Here is a 24,358-nt window from a genome sequence, read left to right as displayed (position 1 = left end):
ACTGGAAGGTATGCACCAAGAACAGAAAACTATTCTTAGGTGAGATACACATTGGATCTCACTGTGAGGTAATACCTAATATCAGTCATGAGGGGAATGGAATAAATGTAATTCTTTTTTTAATCTCCTCTTGCAGATATTGTGCTGGCACAATGCCCTGGGGGAACCCAGGAGATCACCATGATTTTGAACCTCAGCGTCATGATGATGGTTATATTGAAGTAATTGGATTCACTATGGCCTCTTTGGTGAGCAATACGATGTTATTGAAATGAAACACATTTCAGTCACAGAGTTTATTCAGTCATAGATTTTTGGTTTTCAGTCTTCAATTTTCTCTCCTGCTTTACCAATTTATAAACTTTATGCAATACAGAATTGCTTGGGGAAAACAAGAACAAAAGAACAATTCTTTATGTCACTAAGGAAATTGTGCACAATTGTAAGGACTTCAATAATAAATATTATTTGCTAATTATCCTGGTGAATTTTCTACCAGAATGAAATACACAGCTTATGGAAATGAAAAAGCATTATGCCACAGACATATTCCAGCATTCATGCAGAAACCTTGCCATTGGATACCTTTTTGTTTCACTAAGGACTAGAGTGTTAAGGTAGAAAGGAAGGCAGTTATTTGCATTCATCTTTATCATCACAAAATACCTGAATAAAGAAAGACATCATTATTGTGACATTAATGAATATTCATTTGCTACAGTATTGACATTACCTTTGCCTTTTAATTTTGTTTACACACATCAAATTGTGAATTGTGGTGTAAGGGCAGTTTCCAGCAGGTTTTCGCTGTGTATTTTACCCTATTATTGAATGAGGAGGAAACCAGTTAAAAATTACACGTATCACCTTACGTGGTGTAAATCAGGCTGCACTATCAGTTTATAAAGTGAATTAAAAAATTTAAAGCTTCTTGCGGCCCATGGTTAGCACTTGGTTTGTGTTATGCCTGATGCCTGCCGGTAAGAAGGTTGTATCTCTTGTTCTAAACAAGCCAAAACAGCTCTCTTTGTATCTCATCTTGTGGATTCCTACTGACTTTTCCTCAATCGCTTCGGGTTGCTGAGATCTAACAGAATAGCCTCTAGTGGTTGTGGCAAGAATGCCCATCACCTGAGATGGTGATATTGCTCATTAAATCTGCCATCTCTGGGATGAAATGATTGTTAAGTGTGGAAGATTGGTCTGGATGGATCTAGTTTTCAGGGTTTTAGCTCATACACAGCTCTTTCTCTCCAAAGATCTTTATGCTAATTACAGGCAAAGAGATTCAGGCAAGAGTAAACATGGGAATCAATTCAAGGAGCATGTATGCAAGGTAGAATTCTTGGAGGTGACCAAAAAAACCTTAAACTTGGCCATGTGTGTTTCACTCATTCATTTGTGGATTCAGTGAACATTTATTGAATGTTTACCAATGTGCCAGAGCTTCCTAGTCATGACTATGTGGCGGCAAAAGGCTTAGGAGGGCAGGAAGAATATTGGATATTTCCCCATCACTCTCAGAATCAAAGTCTAAGTGTAGGCCTGCAAGATGGAGTTTCCCTCTAATTCTCCAGCCTTTCCCACTGCCCTCTTTGCTTTGTAGCTCAATCAGCCTCTCCAGTCAAGCTTAGCTTTGAACACCTCTTGTTGCTTTTGTACCACCGGGCCGTTGCATATGCCCTTTCTCTCTAAAATGTTCTTTAACTGTCCATCTTCTATAACTTCTCAGTCCATATCTATGCCAGATCATTCTTATAGTCTTATTTCGGTTATTTTTGTTTACAATTGTATCGTGCCTGGACAGGAGAGAGATAGCCGGCTGAGACTGGGTAATTAGAGGAGAGTTTATGGAGGGACTCTACAAACAGTGAACTTGATTTGTGAGAAGGAGCATTGGATGGTGTGGATTCCTGACCTGAAGGTGCAAAGGTAAGGAAGCAGTCAGCTGTACCCGAAGGACAACTATTTGGGAAGGACCACCTGATAGTGTTTGCTAGGCAGAAGCAGTCAGCCAGTGCCAACCTGGCAGGCAGAGAGCTGGAGCCCTAGATGCAGTGACCTTACTCTTCTTGGCCCTCTAGATCTTCTGCTGGCGCCTTCCTCTGGAGAAGTCTAACCAGAAGCTAGAGGACAAGGCAGCCACTGATACAGTATAAGTGGGTCAGGCTCATAAGGCAAGAAGGGCAGGAAAGGGTGGGGTGCCAGCCAGGAGTGGCAAGTGGCGGATATCCGTCGCTCTGGTGTGTGTCTGCCACACGGCAGACAGCCTGATACCCGGGGTTGGCATGAGCAAATGTGGCAGAGTGGATGAATTTTGCCGGGAGAAGAAGAGTGGGATTTGGAATTCTGTAGAAAGCTAAATTCATATACACTTGCAGGTATGAGGGATCCTAGTCCTCAAAATCATATATTGAACCCATCACCCAGCTTCTATAATGTTCAACTGACAGGCAGTCGTCTATCTGTCCCCACCTGCTTTGTACTAATGTGAGGCATATCTCAGATGTTATATCAGTTATTTGCAAATACTTCTGAAGGTGCTTTTAAAAGATAAGACTTTGTTTTATGAGCATGACTACACCCTTACATCTGAAAAAAATAAGACAGTAGCATCTGACTATCACTGTTTACTGAGTGCTTAAATCTCCAGTTGCCTTGCAAATATCCTTTGTTTTCTTATGCTCTGTTAGTTTGAGCCAGGATCCAAGTTAAATTTAGTTGTTGTGATTGATTGATAGGACTCTTAAGTATCTATGGGTTTCTGTCCATCTCTTTGTCTTATTCACTTATTTATTGAAAAAAAGCGTCTTTTGTCTTGTGAAGTTTCCTTGAGTCTGAATTGTGCTAATAACATCTCTTAGGTCTCAATTAACATGTTCTTCTGTCTTGCCGTTTCCTTTAAGTTGACAGTTGGATGTAGATGTACCACTTTCATCCCCCCTGCCCAACAAATCTACTTTGTGGTTAGTGTTTTCTTCTTCTAAAAGATGATAGGTAATATCTGCTTTTCCCTCTATTTTGGTTAATAGTCCTTGAGGGTCATTGTCTGGATCTAGCAATCATTGGAGATTGGCAGAGTAGTGATATTCTAATTCTACCCTTCTTCATTCATTAACTGGAATATTTCTATAAAGAGTAATTTCACCTAATACTTGGTTATTTAGTTATATAGTTTGTGTAGGAAAAGCAGGATAACTGATTCTTTTTCTTTATTTATACACTTTCAAAATAAGTAATTTACTAGCATCTTCTGATGGTGGCTGGTTTTAAATGGATTCTGAGTTTTTGGACACTTACCCCGTTACAAGTTTGGGTCTATGCACCATCCCCTGGAATCTGGGTGAGCTTACAAATACTTGGCAAATCAGGTACAGTGGAAGTAACACTAGGTAACTTGTGATGCTGGATCCTGAATGGCCATGCAACATATGAGAAATACAGGCAATACTGATGCCTCTAATTAATAGGAATTTTATAAATTCTAGTAATATTTGTTATTAAAAATATCTCCCTGCTTTCATGCATTTAATGTCAGTCATAAGTATTTATTGAAAATTTATTGAACCCACAAATGCTTATTGAATTCACTCTGCTATGTGAAATGATTATAATATGGGCCAAGAGACAAACCCTGTCCTCAGGGTACCCACAGTTCAGTGTTGTGGGGGGAACATGAAAAACAGAAGCAATTGCCATCTGGCATAATAAATTCTAGGAGAAAGGCACGTGTAAAGAGAAGAAGAAGAATTGAAAGCAGAACAGTGTTTATAAAATGGGGAAATCAGCAAAAATTGCACAGAGGAGGCAAGAGCATCTGTGGATGAGATTGTAAGCGTCCGTTCCATGCAAGATGAGCCTAAGAGCTCATCTTGGTATTCTAGAGCTCCCTGGTGGCTCAGTGACGACACATATGGTGAAGAAAGACATTGATGTGGAGAAAGATAGGACAGAAGGGTTTTGTTTCGTTTTTGGACCTGTTAAATGGGGGAGGTTGAGAGAGATGGAATGAGACAGAATCAGATTTGCGGTTTAGAAAGAATACGTGGATGTCTGTGTGGAAGGGGACCAGAATCTCTGCTGCTGGAGGCAGATAGACAAAGCAGGATGTTGGTACCTAAGTCCAGGTGAAGAAATGAGGACACCTAGAAGCCTGCTGTAAGAAAGTGGTAATGAAGATGGGGGCGGAGGGGGATTGGCAACTTCAAGAGTTATTCAGACACCTTGACTTACTGTGAAGGGTGAAAAAGGAGTATGCGTGAATCCCGGCTGGGTAGCATAGGCCATTAGGTAAACAGTGACTACATTAGAGATGTAGGGAAAATAGAAGAAGGATAATATTACCAAAAAATGAATTGTGGTTTTTTTTTACTATATTTTGAAATTATATTTGAATTCCATTCTACTTAACGTACAGTGTTAAATTAGTTTCAGGTTTACAGTATGGTGATTTAACAGTTCTGTATATTACCAAGTGCTCACTTGTGTTTTATATAAGTTTGAAACCCCTGTAAGACATTTAAGGAGATAGAGGCAATTTGAAATACATGTTTAGAGCTCAGAGGATCCCTCCAGGTTGTTAGAGAGGAGTCTATCAGATTTCTTTCTCTTCCATACCATCATTGGTAGGAAAAGGAGAAAAATAATAGTTGATGAGAGTTGGTGAAGAGCAAATGGAATGCTAAAATTATGTCCATTCTTTCTCTTTATACGATACGAGTCATGTAAAAATGGATACTAGGCTAGCATCAAATGTGTGTTTGGAGCTCAGATTCTAGTGACTTTAGATTGCTCCCAAGATTAAAAAAAAGTTCTACTTGAAAAAAAGCAGAGTTAAATGTAGTTTATACTGTACAGTTTTGAACACCCTATGCTTTCTAAAGAATATGGACATATGTGTCTATTTTCAAACACATCTCACCTGACTGCTCATATAACAGTACACCATTGTTCAAGAAGAGAGAATCTAATTTTCAGGACTCTAGTTTCACATTTCTTGAAACTATTATACTGATTATGTTTCTAAGAACATAAATTATTTGAAAATTACATGTGTGTAAGATGATCGCATAAACAGAAGAGTGTGGTTATTTGGGTATATGTGTGTATTTCTGTGTATTTTAAAATATTCAGAGTGGCACTTGAATAGATGAGAGATTCAAATAGAATTACTAGATGGGAATAGATGTCATTTCTTTTAGACACTTTATCTTCCAATTGCAAATTTCATGGCTTAAGTCTTCAATTCACTCTCCTGGTTGAAATGCATTCTTACGAATTATGATGATTCTTCATTGGGTGCTTGGTAACCTGATTACCTTTTGGGTTCTCCACAGACCATAACCAGGCATTGTAAGTTGTATTTATTTCCACCACATTTTTTTTTTGCCTTTGTGGTTTTGAAGGTCTTTTCATCTTGAGTCTGTTTCTAAGTAATCTAAAACTCTTTAAGATAGTTCAAAGCATTTGTTATTCAGATTGAGGAGCTGGTAGCCTAATTTGCTATGCAGTGTGAAATCCAAAGATTTCAGTCTTCTCAGCTTTAAATAAAGTATAGCCAGCTTTCTTTTTGTTAATTGAAATTGGAATATGTGATGTCTTTTATATTTATGAATTAGAAATGCAAAAAGTTACTCGACGAGAAAAATTACATGGAGAAATTTCCAGGGCTGAAGTTTTACACATACTAGATAGTATAATCTTTACTTTTTATGAAAAAATGTCAAATGTTTGCTTATTTTGATAATATACATAAGAACTGAAAGTAAAAATATTAGTCATAATTACATGATATGTAACTATTTACATTTTGATGCATTTTCTTCCAATTGCCTTATTTCTGTTTTTAAATATATAGGAAATCATGTTATTATAAGTAAAACCCATAATACAAATGGCTGACTACTCTTTCATACATAAATACCTCAATTTATATAATAATTATTCCTTTATGGAAAGATCCCTTTATGAAATGTTTAAGTTTCTGGATGTTTGGTGGTATAAATAATCCTGTAATTAACATAATTACTCATAGACCTGTGTTCATATTTCAGAATATTGTCTTATGACATATCCCTGCAAAAGAAATTATTGAGTCAATGACATAAATATTTTAAAACCTCTAATAATGGTTATAAAACTGCTTTCTAGAAATGTTGTATTGTTTACTTGCCCAGTAGCAATGTGGGAGAGTACCTGGTAAGAAGTAATATCCCACAGGTGCTGGAAATGTGTTAACAGAAACGAAAAGCTATTAGAATATTGCACTTGAGGAAACAGAAGAAGAAATGAGAATAAAATTACATCCCTAGAGAGAAACAAAGAAATCATGTATGTTTTGTATAGTCCATTAAGTCCTCCTAAACAGCAAAAAAATGAGAGTGAGGACACATTGTTGTTCAGCTTTATTGTTACCTTGCATGGTTTTTCAAAGTGTGGTTTTTTGCATATTGTAGTAGGCTCTTTGTCTTTTCTTGTTGAATTGCAGGTGTTATTTATATATTCTGAATACAGGTTGCTTGACAGATATATTTAGTGCAAAAGATTTTCCATCTATTTTTATTTCCTTAAGTTTGTTTTGATGAAGAAGTTCTTCTGAATTCCAGTTTTATAAGGCAGGCATATATCACATTAGGGCTTTTTGTGCCCTTTTTAAGAAACCTTGCTTATTCCAAGATAAGATATTCTCCTATGTTTTCTTTTTGAAGATTTATGTTTTACCTTTTATGTATAAGTATGTATTTCAACTCAAATTAATTTATGTGGATTGTGTAAGTGATTCAAGATTTAGTTTTTAGAAATCCTTTTTTTTTCCCAGCGTTCTTTGTTGATTAGACTTGTCTATAGAATTACCTTGGTTGCCTTCACCCCTCGGTTGTATGTGGTTCTATTCCTGGACTCTATCCTGTCCCATTGACTTATTTGTTTACACTTATGGTAGTACCACACTGTTTTGATTATTATGGGTTTAGAGTAAGCCTTCATACTTGTAATATGAAACATTTCACTTTGCACTTCTAAGAATGTTTTGGTTATTCTGTCTTTTGTATTTGTAAATAAATTTTAGAATTAGTTTGACTGTGTTTGCAAAAAAAAAAAAACCTGATAGGATTTTATTTTTTTTTAATTTTTGGGTACGTATTTATTGATTTATTTTAATTTTAATTTTTAAAAATTTACATTTAAATTAGTTAGCATATAATGCAACAATGATTTCAGGAGTAGATTCCTTAGTGTCTCTTACCCATTTACCCCACCCCCCTCCCACAACCCTCCCAGTAACCCTCAGTTTGTTCTCCATATTTATGAGTCTCTTCTGTTTTGTCCCCCTCCCTGTTTTTGTATTATTTTTGTTTCCCTTCCCTTATGTTCATCTGTTTTGTCTCTTAAAGTCCTCATGTGAGTGAAGTGATAGGATTTTTGTCTTTCTCTGATGGACTAATTTCACTTAGCATAATACCCTCCAGTTCCATCCACGTAGTTGCAAATGGCAAGATTTCATTTTTTTTTTTTTGATTGCCAAATAATACTCCATTGTATATATACACCACATCTTTATCCATCCATCCATCGATGGATGTTTGGGCTCTTTCCGTACTTTGGCTATTGTTGATAGTGCTGCTATAAACATGGGGTGCATGTGTCCCTTTGAAACAGCATGCCTGTATCCCGTGGATAAATGCCTAGTAGTGCAATTGCTGGGTTGTAGGGTAGTTCTATTTTTAGTTTTTTGAGGAACCTACATACTGTTTTCCAGAGTGGCTGCACCAGCTTGCATTCCCACCAACAATGCAAAAGAGATCCTCTTTCTCCGTATCCTCGCCAACATCTGTTGTGATTTTAATTGGGACTGCTTTGAATCTATAAATTAGGGAGAATTGGCATAGTAACAACAGTATTGAGTGTTCCAGTCTACAGACCTATCTTTCTCCATTTATTTAGCTGTTGTTTAATTTCTCTTAGCAAAGTTTTACAGTTTCCTAGTTTCAGTGAAGTTTTCAGGTTCTTGCATATGCTTTACTAAAGTTGTCCCTAAGTATTTTATGTTTTCTTCTCTGCCCCTGTCAACCCAGAATTGTCCATGATTTTCATCGGACAGCAGGTAGAATAAGGGCTTGAGTAGTAAGAAAGAAGGTGAGGCTTTTGGGGGAAGATGGAGGCAAGTATTATGGGGATAGTGTGGAGAGACCAAAAGTCTCAAGCCATACACCTGTGGCATGAAGGAAAGTTATGGTCTGGGCCACAAGGCAATAAATGGAGATAAGTGATGTTCAGGGGCTTTCTTTGTTTTCCTGTCAAGTCCTTTTCTATCAGAAAGGCAGTATTGGAAGTTTTCACAGGAGTAATATATGCTGGATTGAACAAATAATTGAATGTCTGTCATTAATAAACCACCATATTATTACTAGTAAATAATTATCTCCAGCAAATTATGGGAGTATTTGTGGTTAAGCCTAGACCATTCTGAGTGATGAAAAAAAACACTGTTTCATTTTCTTTAATTTTTAAGTTTATTTATTTATTTTGAGAGAGACAGAGACAGCATGAATGGGGGAGGGGCAGAGAGAGAGGGAGAGAGAGAATCCCAAGCAGGCTCCACACTGTCAGCACAGAGCCTGATGTGGAGCTCGAACCCCCAAAATCGTGAGATCGTGACCTGAGCCGAAACTAAGAGTCAGACAGACACTTAACCGACTGAGCCGCCCAGGCACCCTGAAATATAACTATTTCTAATAAGTATTTAAAATATTACCTTTATTCTAACTTGTTCCAAAAATAATGTGGCTGTGCTAACAGGAATAGAACTGTTTTTATCCCCAAAAGCTCTTTACTGTAATTCCCCTTGTGCCTGTGCAGTGATCCTGGATTGTTTCTGAAATATCAGCGGGACTGCCGTTGACAGCTATTTACGTGTTTGTGGTATTGCTGCTGTTCTATTTTTGAGGCTGAGAAGATGACTTAAAAGTGCTCTACAGTACTGTGTATGCCTTCTACATACCAAGCGGTTGGGAAGTATGTAAAACGGTTTTCAATTCTGTGAAACTCAGAGGACTAAGTTCTCACCTGGAAGGTCCTGCATTTTTGTTTGTCATTAGGTCTAGTCAAGGTGGGGGAGGGGGGAGGGTAGAGAGAAGAAGAAAATGGTGTTTCCAGAACAGTGGATGAAGAGATACATTCTCAACTGCAAGTACTTGAAGTCAAGGGGAATATATTGGAAAAGTTCTGGAGATGAGATAGTGACTCTGATCCATTGACTTAAGTGGAGCATTTGAGTACAGCCAAGAAAAACTTTCAACAGAATAACAAAGGACTGGGTGATAGGCCAAAACGAATTATACTAAATTCTCACTGCATTCTGCTCTGCTTTTCTAGTTTTCTCAACCAGTTTGACAAAATTGTATGCAAAGTACACAATGGAATGCTTTTAACATTAAAGGTGATCAATAAGAAGTTCTTCTCAGTTTTTACTTTTTGTCCCTTTGTGCTTTTCTCTTTGCATTTATAGACAATCAGGTTTCTATTGTTCAAATTAATGCAAATGGAAAAAAAGAAATTCAAAGCATCAGATAAATATGAATATCTGGCAACCAAATAAGGGGAAGTTGACATCACAAGTCTCAGTTCAAAGTTTATCCCTCATTCACAGAAAAGAGACACATGGAAACAAGTTGATTGTATGTTTTAATCTTTTAGATTTTGAGCAAGTTAGTATTAAAATCCTTTTTTTCTATTTATTATAAACAAATTGATAACTCAAAAGGCATAATATAACCTTAGTGAAAAATTATTTAGCAGTATCTGCCAAAGTTAACTATACATCTAAACTTAGTGGCATAGCAATTCTTCTCATTGTATGTAGCCAAGAGAGTATGTATCCACCAAGAGATTCATACAGGAAAGTTTACGTCAACAATAGCTACAAACTGGGAACAACCAAATGTTTATCAGCAAAAGAGTAAATAAATACATTCTGCTATATATTACTCAAAAATAATGATGAGAAAAAGATGCCAGAGACAGAAGAGTCATCTAGTATGGTTCGTATGAAGTTCAATTTCAAACAAATTGAATCTATGGTAATAGAAGTCAGGGTATTGGTTACTAACTAGTTGGTGGGAAGGGTATAAAAAGACTGAGAAAGAGCACATATGAACTTGTAAATTATCTAAAGCTTGATCTGGATGGAGATACACAATGTGTATTCAGATTGTATACTTTGTGGATTCTTTTACAACCAAAGATGTATTATTTTCATTCATCCCTAAAAGGGTAAAGGAGATATATATGTGTGTGTGTGTGTGTGTGTATGTGTGTGTGTGTGTGTACACACACACACACACATACACACACACATACGCACACTAATATATATAACATAAAAATATATAGCATAAAAATAATATAATGACATAAAATATATAATACGCACATACATTTTAACTAATGAGGGAAAGCTCTATTGATTTGTTGTTCTTCTCAACAACAGGCTTTTAATGTTGGATTGACTTTCCATTCTGTGGCCACAATGGTGAACTGAACTCTGTGTTTGATTTTGATCCTCAAAGCTGTTATACTTTTCACAATGCTTTTAATCAAGTAGTTAATATTATTTTGCCTTCTATAGATCTTATACAGACTGGAGGTAGCTTAAGGAGGTTTTAGGTAAAAAGAAAAAGCCTGCCCACGTTTGCAAATTAACCAAGGGTGGGCTGCATATTTAAGTATGAATATATTTAATATATAATACATAGTTACATCTTATAGCACGTTTGTGTATACCTGTTATGCATACATATATATGTTATGTAACTGTATTATGTATTTATATTTAAATAATATATATTATAATATACACTTATTTTTAAACATAGTATAAAAGATGTCTTAAACTGTGCTTTATCTGTTTTATTTTCCTTTTTCTCCTTATATTGGTTATTCAGTGCGACTGACTAGATAACACAAAGAACAACTTTTGTGTTAAAGTAACATGACTAAATTAATACCGAAATTTGGCTATCGATGAAAATTTGTGGTCAAGCTCATCAAAAGTTTAGAAATTTTAGTTTATTTTTGTTAAGGTGATTTATCCAAGGTTTCCCATTCTGCTCCTGGCTAGCGATTTTCAACATGTTTATCAAAGGCCTTTTGGTTTTATATAGAGGACTTGGGGTTTCTAGCTTTCCTGACTCTTAAGAACTGACTTCTAGCTTCCTTTTGACTCTTGAATTTACAGGCTGCCCTGCAAGTTGGGGGCCATGGGGAAAGGCTACACCAGTGTCGGGAGGTCATGCTGCTCACTTACAAACCCATCCCCATGCAAGTGGATGGGGAGCCCTGTAGGTTGGCCCCAGCTATGATTCGGATCTCCTTGAGGAATCAAGCCAACATGGTGCAGAAGAGCAAGAGGAGAACATCCATGCCTTTACTCAATGAGTGAGTTTGCCCCTTGCCTACCTTTGTGAACACAAAGATCGTAGAATGCCAGGCGTGTGCATGGTCTAGGGGTCTTACTGTGTTGAGAAGGGAACAAAGTCCAAGAAACAGCAGTTCCCTGGTCTCTCTCACATATTTTTCTTCATGTTTATTACACAGTGACCACACTCTTCTTGTAGAACCAATTGCTGTATTGAATACTAGATAGATCACTCTTCTTCATTGATCACTTTGCTATATATTTATTGGGAACAGCAGAAAATCATTAAAGAGTGATTCTAGGGTCGTAAAATGCATCAACCTAAACATGTTCCATTTTGTTTTAAGAAGGCATGGTGTTGGCCTTCTCTTTACCCAGGTCACTTGGAGAGTGTTGGGTTCCCCGAGAGTGGGGAGGTTGGCAGAGCTGGATTTTTGGAGCTCACCTCTCTCCACGTTGTATTCCCTTCTGCCTGTTAGTGACTTATCACTTTCCTGATGCCCCCATTTTGGGGTCCTGAGTCCTCTGGTGCTTCAACTCAATTTCGCTGTTCTGAGTGGCATCCTATTGTCTAAATATAACCTAATTCACTATTCAACACCTAAATAAAAAGTATCCCTCTTGGACCCTTTCTTTCCTTAGGTGTATTGATGAGCTGATTTGAGATAAGGTGGTAATAACTAGATATTTTGAGTATATTCATTTTATAGCACCCTTTAAGTTTTTGATGGAGATGTCTGTCTGGGGTGGAGAAAGATGGGGACTTGGGGCCCCTTTTTGAGTATCTTCTATATTTAATGCCCATATGCCTAATCTAACTCAAGGTAAGGCTGTTTTCAGACTCAGCCTTGGGTCATCACTCTGTCATAGTGAGGGACCCTCCAAGGTGCGACTCCTGTTTGTGGCCTGTGATGCATGGTTACCTATTTGTACTGAATGGCTGGCTTCTTGCAGTGCCTGTGAAGCAAGGGTATGCTTTGCCACGTATTTATGGGATCACGGTGATAGTCTTCAGAAATGCCTAGAATAAGCCAATAACACAGGTGCCGTAGCTCACTGCCAGAACCTGACTTCACCTCTCTTCCTCAGATGGCATATGTTGAGGAATAGCGTTAGACAGGTCTCTTAAAGTGTTTGCATTTTTGGCATCTGCTTTGAAGTCTGAGGCTGGAATGAGAGCTCCTCTCTCCTCTGCTTCCTCCCTTCCCAGAGTCACTCTGAACATCAGAGTCACTCAGCACTTTGCTCAGATCATTATCCAGACAACTTGTTCAGTTGGATTCCTTATTTCATTTACATTTTGCAGCTGGTGAAACCCCTCGCTCATTGCCGATGGCTTTGTTTTCTCCCTGCCTTTACCTTCAATTAGGTTGAATATACAACTGGCAAGTATGTATGTTAAAAAGGTATGGTGTCAGCAATGATATGTGGTTGACCGTACTCTCTCTGGAAACGTTAGAGTCCATCCATGAACCATCGGTCTGGGAGAAAGCTTTGGAAAACTAAATGAAAAGCCATTTCGGAGATAGTATGGCAGCTCAGGTCGTTTTGGGTCACTTGTATATAGTTAAGAACTATAATAAAACTAAAAGTGCTTAATATCTACAGGCAAAGGCCTCCCATTCTCATGCCTGGCCATGCTATATTTAATAACCTTACCAGATGTGAAATTGTCTCCAGGTGCTAGTTTCAAACAGTTCTTGCCCTTGAGCTGAGAAAGAATTTGTATTTGCTCAGCCACTGTATTGTTAAGAATTCATTTGGGCCTTCTTCACATACAAAAACAAATATGAATAGTTGTTTTCTTTTTGTACTTAGAGTTTATATGGCAGGTGATGTGACGGCATCGATTTAGCTGTGAGGGTGTTCAAGAAACAACCTCAACTCAAAAATAATGACTTCCCACCAGGGGGCAGTGGTGTGTCCATGTAAGCAGCCTCAGGCCTCTGGAAATATCTATGTGAAATGGCAATCGCCTGCTTTTCAGTTCCAAAAAGGATACTTGTAAAACTTAACAAAGGTATTTGTTACTACTTAGGATGAATAACTATCAGAACACTATATTTTTTAGAAAATCGATCCAGATAGCACATTTTCAAAGGAAAACACCTAGTTATCATGTCACACTTGTTCACTAAGGCCTCGAGTGCTCTCCCTTACTGCTATTGCTTACCCTCTGCAATTAGATTTCTTGTGCCTGTTTTACTAGAAACCCTTGTTTTCAAATCTGACCTTTCCTGCTGGATTTCCAAGTAGAGTTTCCAGTGTGAGGGTTGTCTGGACTATAAGACCTTTCTACAAGTTTTCTCCAACCTTCTGAGTCCTCCAGGTTTTTTGTGTTTCAGCCATGGTTGTGCCAAGTTCACTTTTGCAGCCAAGGCAGAGAGATATTTATTTCCTCCCCCACTCCCTCCGTCCCTCCCTTCTTCTCTCTCTCCCCCTCCCTCTTTCTTTCTTTCTTTCTTTCTTTCTTTCTTTCTTTCTTTCTTTCTTTCTTTCTCCTTTTCTCATTGTTTACTAGGATTATCTGTTTCTTCTGTTCCATTCGCCTGTCTTCTTTCAGAAGAAAGAAAACTGGTTTTCAGAAGAAAGAAAACTGGTTAAAAATATGTAGAGAATTTGTTTAGAAACCTCCGTGTGTGATGGGCTAGGGAGTTAACTAAATATTTGAGAAGGAGGCATTGTGGTTCCCTAAACAACTGGCCCCCTTTTCCACTTGAGCAATGGTGTTCCTCACCGGTTTGCCTTTCTGTGGGAGATCACATCTGTACCCCAGATTTCATCTATGACTTATACATGAATAGATCTCACATCCATGTCTTCTATCCAGGCATTCCTGTAGAAGCTAACACTCGCACCCAGATATCTTAGCCGACATCTTTACCTGGATATCCGCTAGCAACCTCAGACTGCAGGCTAAAAACGCGCTTGTAATTTTCTTTCTCTGCTCATCAGCCAATGAGCCCCTGGAGTCGTCACAATCACCTGCACTGTTACACACCCCATGTGGCCTTAGAGGTCTACCTTCTATTTATTTCCCATGTCTTTAACCACCTACCTCCTCTGCTAGTATAATATGGCTTTTGTTCAAAGGCTGTATAAGCTACCTCTTCACAGCATCACTAAACTATGCTCATAATTCCTTGTCTCCAGTGTCCCTGCCCTTCACACACTACTTTTTCCAAAAGACTGATTGGAAGGATCTTTCTAGAAATGTTAAGCTTATATTCCTTAACTTTGCATGCCCTTGTGATCATTGTCTTCATCGTTCTCTTCCTGTGCTCCAGAGATCATTGCTCTTCTGGAGCAGTGGCCTGCCTCGTGCATCATCATACTTTTGCAGTTCTGATGCCTTTCTTGCAGTTCCTTCCTTTCTGCCTTTTTGTCTGTTGACTCTTGCTCAAGTTCAAGACTCCACTGAAGTATAACTTTCCCTAAGAATCCTTTTCTATCTACTTCTAGCCATTAGATACTCCTGTTCTATGTTACATTGATCACACCATTTACCAATAACAGTGTAGTCCTTGGTTGACTTATCTCTTTACCCTGCTTAGAGTTTTCCTCTTTGGGTCCTCAGGGCCTACCAGTATGTCTGAGACATGTTTATGTGTTAAATAATGGCTGGCACATGAATCAGTTCTGTTAATACCGTATCTGTTAACATTTGTCCAGGGTTGTTTCTAAAATAACATAAATCTAAAACCCATGAATCTAAAACTAATAGAGATAATGTCTTGATAACATTTGATGTTAATAAATGGATGATACATACGAATTTTAAGATCTGGTTTGCATGGATGAGGGGAAGATTCCCATGAGAAATGGTTAAAGTAGGCCCTCATGATGCCATTAGATCTTCACTTAGGCAAAAAAAGAAAATTATTCCCCCCCAAAAATATTTCTTGCTCTATAATCCAAGTTGCTATTACTACATAGAAACTGAAGGGCTAGCTCCATTGTGTTCAGTCAACCCCTCCCCCCCCACACACTGGTACAGAAACATATCTCATTTTATAAAGTGAGAACTGCAATACATATCTTTCCCAAAAAAAGTAATAGAGGAGATTTATCTAGGTTCATATTCACGTACTAGTAACATGGTGGCCAGATAAATTTGATTATGCTGTTTGAAAGGCACCTGTGAAAGAGATTAGAAATTTAAAATTTCTCAGGTGTGTAAGGAGATGTTAAGTTGGCTATAATCCTGAGCTCAATGGTAATTAAGACTACACTGTGAAAAGCAATCATGTTATTCAGGGGCAAGATTTCTAGTTGGTGAACTTTGAATTGGGCAGTGCAGTTGATTGGATTCCATCATCCTGGCTGCTCAAAAGTATTGTTGGTTGTAACCGATAGTCCTTTGAGGAAAACAAGGAGTTGATTCATGGGACTTCATATGAGAATTTGCGTACCCAGCAGAAAACAGGGATCAGGGAGCTATGTCTGCTGCAGGTCCTTTGAAGCTCTTCAAATCGTCTAAGAGAGCAGAGAGAATGACTATGTAAAGGTGACAACACATTTTTTATTTAGTTTCTTCAAATTTACATTTCATCTTTTCCAACAGCAACCAAAGGTTCTCTCTTTTATAAAAGAAGAGAGAAAAGGGGGACATCTGTGGTTTCACTCTTCTACCAAGAGTAGAGTGAAATTTTGGCATCACCGTGATGAATTTAGGCTTTCTTGGTGTTACCTTCAGAGTCGTTAAAGTTTTTGTCAAGCCACTCTTTGCAAGATGGTTGTACTTTGACACAGGTTTCCTACAGACTTTGGAATCATGAGGACTATGGTAAAGGATTAAATTTACCTTGACTCTCCTCAAAGATGAGTTTACTATGCCAGCCTACCCCCCTCTCTAGTGAGTGTGTGTGTGAGTGTGTGTGTGTGTACTTGTGCACATGCGCGCATCCTCTCGTTGGATATCTCGGATGACCTAGAGCGAGAGAGGACCACGATGCCTCCTGCCCGCAGCCCCGCCCAGTGTCCACACTTCGGTTGCATCTGCCCGCGCCCTGCCCTGCGCTCCAGTCTGTGGCTTGCCGTAGAGCCAGCCCTTGCCCTGTGTCCTGTTGGCTTCATTGCTATCACCGGCTTTTTGGATTATGTCCGTGGCTGGCTGGATTTTCCTTTTCCTTTCACTCACTGTTTGGTGACGCGCTCATTTAATTTTTGTTTAAATTTTGTGTGTCTCTCTTTCTCTCTCCTGGCTTGTTCCCTGTCTGTCCACGCTGTTGTGCTGACTGTCTTCGCTGCTCATTCCCTGCTGCCTCTAGTATCCATCAGGTGCCAGCTGCCGACCTGCGGAGAGTATCTGCTCCCCCTGGCTCCTTCACCACGTGAGTACAAAGCCGGTCTGTTTCTACACCTTGTCGAGCACCCTCATCACCTCCTCAGGGTTAGACGACCTGCCTCCTTTTCCCTCACAGGTCTGCTACTCAGACAAGGACCCGCCAACCCTAACTGTCTTCATTACCCCTTTGTGATTTGAGACGGAGCTGTCTAGTTCTTTGTGTTCTATTTGTCTCAGTCCTCTAAGGGTTCAGGTTTAAATTTTTGATGAGATAAGTTAGGGCCAAAATTGCATGAGGTTGTAGAAAGTTCCATCATAAGCATGATTTTTGATGGAAAGTCTGTGAGAGCAGCAGATCATTCTGTTAGCTATAGCTCAGGGATGATGTTGAAGATGATGTTGAAGGTGTGCCTGCCGACCTTAATTTGTGAATGGACCCCTAAAATTTTGTGTGGAGTTTTGAGTTCATGCAGGCATCTGGGCCTTATTTGGGTTGAGGATCCATGGTTGAAGTAAAAGATCAACGGCCCCAAACTGTCACTGAGTTAGCGAAACACACTTTATCCATAGTTAGTAATTCATACTTAACGTATTCTATGCTTTTATTTTTTTCTGGGGACAAAAATTGTTTTTAGCACTTCGGGACTTCTTTTTTATGTTGTTGCCCTTTCTTTTCATTTACCATACACATACGTAGCTTCTGTTAAGGTTCAGGTACTGTTACAGGCACTTTACATTAACTACTTACCTAATTACCCACCCCCCCCCCCCACAGCCCTCTGCCACCTGTGGTATTGTAGTGAGGAAGCTGATGCACAAAGAGGTTAAGTAACTTGCTTAAGGTCACACAGCTAACAAGTGGTAGACTGGGTGGCAAACTCAGATGGTCTGGCTTCAAAGATCAAACCTCCGACAATTTATAATTTGCCGCCTTTCCTCTATGAGGATCCTATGTATTTCTTAAGCCCTAGTCGAATCATTGGTTCTTCAAAGAATTCTCTGTGGCTTCTTGTTGCATTCGTTATCTTCTCATTGGACCTCACTGTTGATATACTCATTACCGCTCTCAAGGTGTAACAGGCTGGTATTAATTATGTTGGCTCTATATGTGTGTGCATATGTCGCACACTAGGCTTAGGCTGCTTGAGATCATTGACCATATCCTTTTTGAATTTTCGTGTCCCCAGCCCTGATCACAGATCTTAACACAAAGCATTCTGAAACCAAACAGAGTTGTCAGTTGGCAGAATGAATGAAAGAATTTATGTCTACGTTGAACTGTACAATATCTAACGTCTAGGGATATGCCAAAGTGATTCCTAAAGTTCAATCATGTAATTTTACCTTCAGTCCTAATCTTATAGATACACATTTATTTATTCACTTATTACAATACATTTTTTTCAAAAGCATTACTTTATACTTGCTCTCTGTCCACTGTTTTGTGCTTGGAATCTAATGGTGGGCACAGTAGAACATTGCCTTCATGGAAGATAAAATTGAGTGGTCAGAGAAAGAGGAAAGTAACTTCTTTTTTTTTTTTAAATTTTTTTTTCAACGTTTATTTATTTTTGGGACAGAGAGAGACAGAGCATGAACGGGGGAGGGGCAGAGAGAGAGGGAGACACAGAATCGGAAACAGGCTCCAGGCTCTGAGCCATCAGCCCAGAGCCCGACGCGGGGCTCGAACTCCCGGACTGCAAGATCGTGACCTGGCTGAAGTCGGACGCTTAACCGACTGCGCCACCCAGGCGCCCCAGTAACTTCTAATTTTCAATTTGGAGCTTATTCTGGGGTATAGCCTACATTCTACAAAAGGCTTCTTCAGTAAATTGGAGTCTAAGGAATGGGGTTCGGTGGTTATTTTCAGTGACTCTGTTGATAGTGTTCAAAGAATCAAGAATGTCGACAATAGAGGTGCGTGTAGAATTAGTCACATTTCTATTACAGTTTAAGTTTGGGTCGTCTTTTAAGTTTTAGTTATATAATTTAAATGGGGCTCTTTTTTTCTTATTGTAGGTGCATACACTACTACAGTAAGGTAAACTGTCCTGTTTTGATTGGGTGTATCAGGCAGAGTGCCTATGTGTGGCCACTTTAAAACTTGAACATGGCTCTAAAATATTTTATATCTATATATGATATATCAAATATTATGTATTATAGATGTTAGATTTATGTGTCTCTGAAATATTTCTGTAATAAAAATTTATTAAAATAGAACAATTTAAAGGACATGTAAAAAAACACTGTCAAGGAGCTTGGGAGAAAAAACCAAGAACAACAAGTATTGTGCCTTTATATATTATGGCAGTGGTTAACAGTTTTGACCCATTCTTATGTATTTTCAGCAGTGTTTAATAATCACATTAATGTTGCTTTGGTCCTCATGAAAGTCAGGATCCCAGTATCTTGAACTCTCAGCTTGTCTTTTTTTTTTTTTTTTTTTTTTTTTGACTCTTGGTCAGCCATTTATTGCAGAGAAAAACTCTTCCGTAGATGATCCCTTCTGGGGAGAAGCCTCTCTTTCTACCGTTCCTGTAGGAAATGTTGGTTTCCTAAAGCAACTTGCATGATCTTTCTTTCTCTCTAGCTTTCTAATAACTTTGTTTTTCTTTTTCTTTTCTTTTCTTTTCTTTTCTTCTCTTTTCTTTTCTTTTCTTTTCTTTTCTTTTCTTTTCTTCTCTTCTCTTCTCTTCTCTTCTCTTCTCTTCTCTTTGGTTGGAATAAAGTCATGGTGGTGACAGTGTAATGCATGGATTATTAAGAATTAAGACATACTGGGGCACCTGGGTGACTCAGTTAGTTGGGCGTCCGACTTCGGCTCAGGTCATGATCTCATGGTCTATGGGTTCGGGCCCATGTTGGGCTCTATACTGTTCCAATTCTGTGTCTCCCTCTCTCTCTGCCCCTCCCCTGCTTGTGCTCTATCTCTCTCTTTCAAAAACAAACATTAAAAATTTTTTAAAAACCAAAGCAAATAGAATACTTCACTGCACATATTGTGCATGTAGCTTAATGAATTATTAGGGCAATACCTCAATTGAAAAAATTCTTTGTAATTGACTTCATAGTAAAGTCCTCACTGAAGGGCACATATGCACACTGAAATCATGAATATTCATGCTAAATGTTCCAACTACTAGCTTCTGTTCAGTTAATGCCAAAAATAACACAAAGGTGTGTAATTGTAAAATGTCTTTCTAAAGCTTTAATCCTTTAGTGACTTCTTATTAAATTCCATTTTATACTTGTTCTTCTCCACCAAAATGAAATAATGTAAACCATTTATGCCTGATTTAGTCAACTTTTCATCTTTCAAAAAATATTGAGTGCTTTCTTTCAATACCAGGAGTTCTCTTTATACTGGAGATACAGAGATTATAAAGCTAGGGTTTCTGTCCTAGAGAAATGGACATGCCAGGGATAGACCTAGTTTGTTGCTTACAGTACAATTACAATGCCACGTGACAAGTATTCAAGTACAGATTCTGGTTGTATTTCCATGTGAATACCTGAGTATTGATTACATTTGTTTTTATTTTTTTAGTATTTAAAATCAATGTACACTGAAATAGACTTTTTTGGTATACAGTTGGGAGTTTTAAGACAGATATAGATTCGTATAGCCAACACCCTAATCAGGATACAGAACCATTCCACCACCCAAGAAATCTGTCTAATCCTCGCATCTCCCATCTCAACCTCTGGCAACCACTAATCACTATAGTTTTGTATTTTTGAGATTACCACATAAATGGGATCATACAGTATGTAACCCTTTGCAATTGGCTTATTTCGACATGACATCTTTGAGATTTATCAACATTTTTGCGTATATTAATCGTATGTTCCTTTTTATTGCTGAGCAGTATTCTGTTGTATGGATGTTTCCATTTATTTACCCATCTACTTGTTGAAGGACATCTGAGTCATTTTCAGTTTTAGGCAATTGTGAATAAAGCTGCTCTAATCATTGATGAACAAGTTTTGTGTAAATATAAATTTTCATTTCTCTAGGTTAAACACCTAGGAAGGGAATTCCTGGGTCATATGGTAAGTGTATGTTTAACTTGGTAAGAAACTGGCAAATTATTTTCTAGAATACAGATCTTGCATTTCTACCAGCAGTGTATGAGAGAGAGAGTTCCAGTTTGTCTCCATCCCTGCCAGCATTTGGTATGGCCAGCACTTTAAAATTTTAATCATTTAGTCACGAGTGTCTTTTCATTATTTGCCATCTATCTTATACTCTTTGATGACACATCTGCTCAAGTCCTTTGCCTGTTTTTAAATTGGGCCCAGTTGTTTTTTTCCTTTGACTTTTGAGATTTTGCCACATATTCTGGATCCAAGTCCTTTGTTACAGATGTACTTTGCAAATGTTTTCTCTTGGCACATGTCTTGTCTTTTCATTCTCTTTACAGAGTCCAAATTCTCAAAGTTTTCTTCATATGTCTGTATTTTTGGTATTATGTTCAAGAACTCTTGGTTCAATCCTAGGTCATAAACATTTTCTCCTTTGCTTTCTTCTAAAAGTTTTGTAGTTTTATGTTTTGCATTCAGTTCTATGATTTGAGTTAATTTTTGTATAAGATGTGAGGTTTAGGTTAGTGTTTTATTTTGTTTTTACATATAAACATTCAGTGGGTCCAGCATCATCTGTTGAAGACTATTTTTTTTTTCATTGAATTTCCTTTACATCTTTATCAAAAATCAATTGGATGTATATATGGGGGGTATGGATATATATGGATGGATAGATATCGATTTCTGTACTCTCTGTTCTGTTCCATTGACTTATATATTTGTGCCTTTGTCAATGCCATGTTCTTTTGATTATTGTATCTTTATGTTAAATCTTAAAATCAAGTTGTGCTATTTTTTCACTTTATTTTTTATTTTATTTTATTTAAAAAAAATTTTTTTTTTCAACGTTTATTTATTTTTTTTGGAACAGAGAGAGACAGAGCATGAACGGGGGAGGGGCAGAGAGAGAGGGAGACACAGAATCGGAAACAGGCTCCAGGCTCTGAGCCATCAGCCCAGAGCCCGACGCGGGGCTCGAACTCACGGACCGCGAGATCGTGACCTGGCTGAAGTCGGACGCTTAACCGACTGCGCCACCCAGGCGCCCCTATTTTTTATTTTAAAAGTTGTCTTGGCTATTCAAGTTTCTTTACCTTTCCATATAAATTTTAGAATAAACTTACCTATTGTGTTGAATCTATAGATCAATTTGGGGATATAGACATCTTTACCAGGATGAGACTTCCAATCCATGAATACTGTATGTCTCTCCATTTATTTATTTTGTGCATCATTGTTTTATAGTTTTCAACATACAGATCTTGTATATATTTTGTTGCATATGTGCCTGTGTTAGATATGTGTTAGTTTTCAATTACGATTGCTAGTGTGTGAAACTATGCTGGATTTTCATGGATTGTCCTTGTATCCTGTGGCCTTACTAAAATCACTTTTTATTACAAGGAATTAGATTGCACCCTTGGGTTTTTCTGCATAGTCATTCTTGTCATCTGTGAATAGGAGTGGTTTTGTCCCAATCCATATGCCATTTATTTATTTATTTACAATAAATATAATAATATAATAAATAAAAATATAATAATAAATAAATAGCACTAGCTATTATTGCTAGTATGATACTGAATATGAATAGTTAGAGTCGATATCCTTGCTTTGCTTCTTATATGAGGGGAAATCATTCCTTTTTTTCACCATAAAGTATGATTCTTTGTTGTAGATTTATTTGTTAAAGTATATTTATTAGGACATCTGGGAAAGATTAGAGAGAAATGGAATTATTTATCCTCTACATGTATGTTAGAATTTTCCAAGAAACCATCTAGTCCTCATGATTTCTTTTTACCCTTTTTAACAGTAAGTTCAATTACTCTAGGACTTACAAGAGTACTTGGGTTATCTATTTCATTGTAGGTGAGTTTTAGTGGATTTTTTTGTTTGTTTTGTTTGTTTGTTTTTTTTTTTAGTTTATTGAAGTTTTTCAGGAGTTACCCATTTCATTCCAGGTGTTAAGATATATAGAATTATTGGTAGTATTTATGCTTTTAATGTCTTTGGGATCTGCATTGATATTTCCCTTTTATTCGTGGAATTAGTAATTTGTATCTTTTCCCCTTGACATTCTTAGTAAAGGATCCATTTTTTAAAAAATATGAAATTTATTGTCAAATTGGTTTCCATACAACACCCAGTGCTCATCCCAATAGGTGCCCTCCTCAATGCCCATCACCCACTTTCCCCTCCCTCCCACCTCCCCAACAACCCTCAGTTTATTCTCAGTTTTTAAGAGTCTCTTATAGTTTGGCTCCCTCCCTCTCTAACTTTTTTTTCCCTTCCCCTCCCCCATGGTCTTCTGTTAAGTTTCTCAGGATCCACATAAGAGTGAAAACATATGGTATCTGTTTTTCTCTGTATGACTTATTTCACTTAGCATAACACTCTCCAGTTCCATCCATGTTGCTACAAAAGGCCATGTTTTATTCTTTCTCATTGCCAAGTAGTATTCCATTTTGTATATAAATGGCAGTTTCTTTATCCATTCATCAGTTGATGGACATTTAGGCTCTTTCCATAATCTGGCTATTGTTGAAAGTGCTGCTATAACATTGGGGTACAAGTGCCCCTATGCATCAGCACTCCTGTATCCCTTCAGTAAATTCCTAGCAGTGCTATTGCTGGGTCATAGGGTAGGTCTATTTTTAATTTTCTGAGGAACCTCCACACTGCTTTCCAGAGTGGCTGCACCAGTTTGCATTCCCACCCACAGTGCAAGAGGGTTCCCATTTCTCCACATCCTCTCCAGCATCTATAGCCTCCTGATTTGTTCATGTTAGCCACTTAGACTGGCGTGAGGTGATATCTGAGTGTGGTTTTGATTTGTATTTCCCTGATGAGGAGTGACGTTGAGCATCTTTTCATGTGCCTGTTGGCCATCAGGATATCTTCTTTAGAAGTGTCTATTCATGTCTTCTGCCTGTTTCTTCACTGGATTATTTGTTTTTTGGGTGTGGAGTTTGGTGAGTTCTTTATAGATTTTGGATACTAGCCCTTTGTCCGATATGTCATTTGCAAATATCTTTTCCCATTCCGTTGGTTGCCTTTTAGTTTTGTTCATTGTTTCCTTGGTAGTGCAGAAGCTTTTTATCTTCATGAGGTCCCAATAGTTCATTTTAGCTTTTAATTCCCTTGCCTTTGGAGGTGTGTCCAGTAAGAAATTGCTGTGGCTGAGGTCAGAGAGGTTTTTCCTTGCTTTCTCCTTTAGGGTTTTGATGATTTCCTGTCTCACATTCAGGTCCTTTATCCATTTTGAGTTTATTTTTGTGAATGGTGTAAGAAAGTGGTCTAGTTTCATTCTTCTGCATGTTGCTGTCCAGTTCTCCCAGCACCATTAGTTAAACAGACCGTCTTTTTTCCATTGGATACTCTTTCCTACTTTGTCAAAGATTAGTTGGCCATACTTTTGTGGGTCCACTTCTGGAGTCCCTATTCTATTCCATTGGTCTATGTGTCTGTTTTTGTGCCAATACCATGCTGTCCTGATGATTACAGCTTTTGGGGCACCTGGGTGGCTCAGTCGGTTGAGCATCCGACTTTGGTGCAGGTCATGATCT

At 38.0% G+C, this 24,358-nt stretch overlaps 1 protein-coding gene across 1 annotated transcript in view; it reads left to right on the top strand.

The window, feature by feature from the left end:
• Positions 1 to 24,358, top strand: part of DGKI (diacylglycerol kinase iota) — a 444,732-nt gene that overhangs the window by 273,777 nt on the left and 146,597 nt on the right. Inside the window, exons 19-20 of the mRNA XM_030308513.1 lie at positions 137 to 248; positions 11,234 to 11,433. Of these exons, the coding sequence (XP_030164373.1) occupies positions 137 to 248; positions 11,234 to 11,433 (312 nt within the window). The remainder of the gene's footprint in view (positions 1 to 136; positions 249 to 11,233; positions 11,434 to 24,358) is intronic.

This window comes from Lynx canadensis, chromosome A2 (assembly GCF_007474595.2).
Source record: "Lynx canadensis isolate LIC74 chromosome A2, mLynCan4.pri.v2, whole genome shotgun sequence".
NCBI lineage: Eukaryota > Metazoa > Chordata > Mammalia > Carnivora > Felidae > Lynx > Lynx canadensis.
Note: the sequence above shows the minus strand (reverse complement) of the source record. Positions and strands in the feature narration are given on the sequence as shown.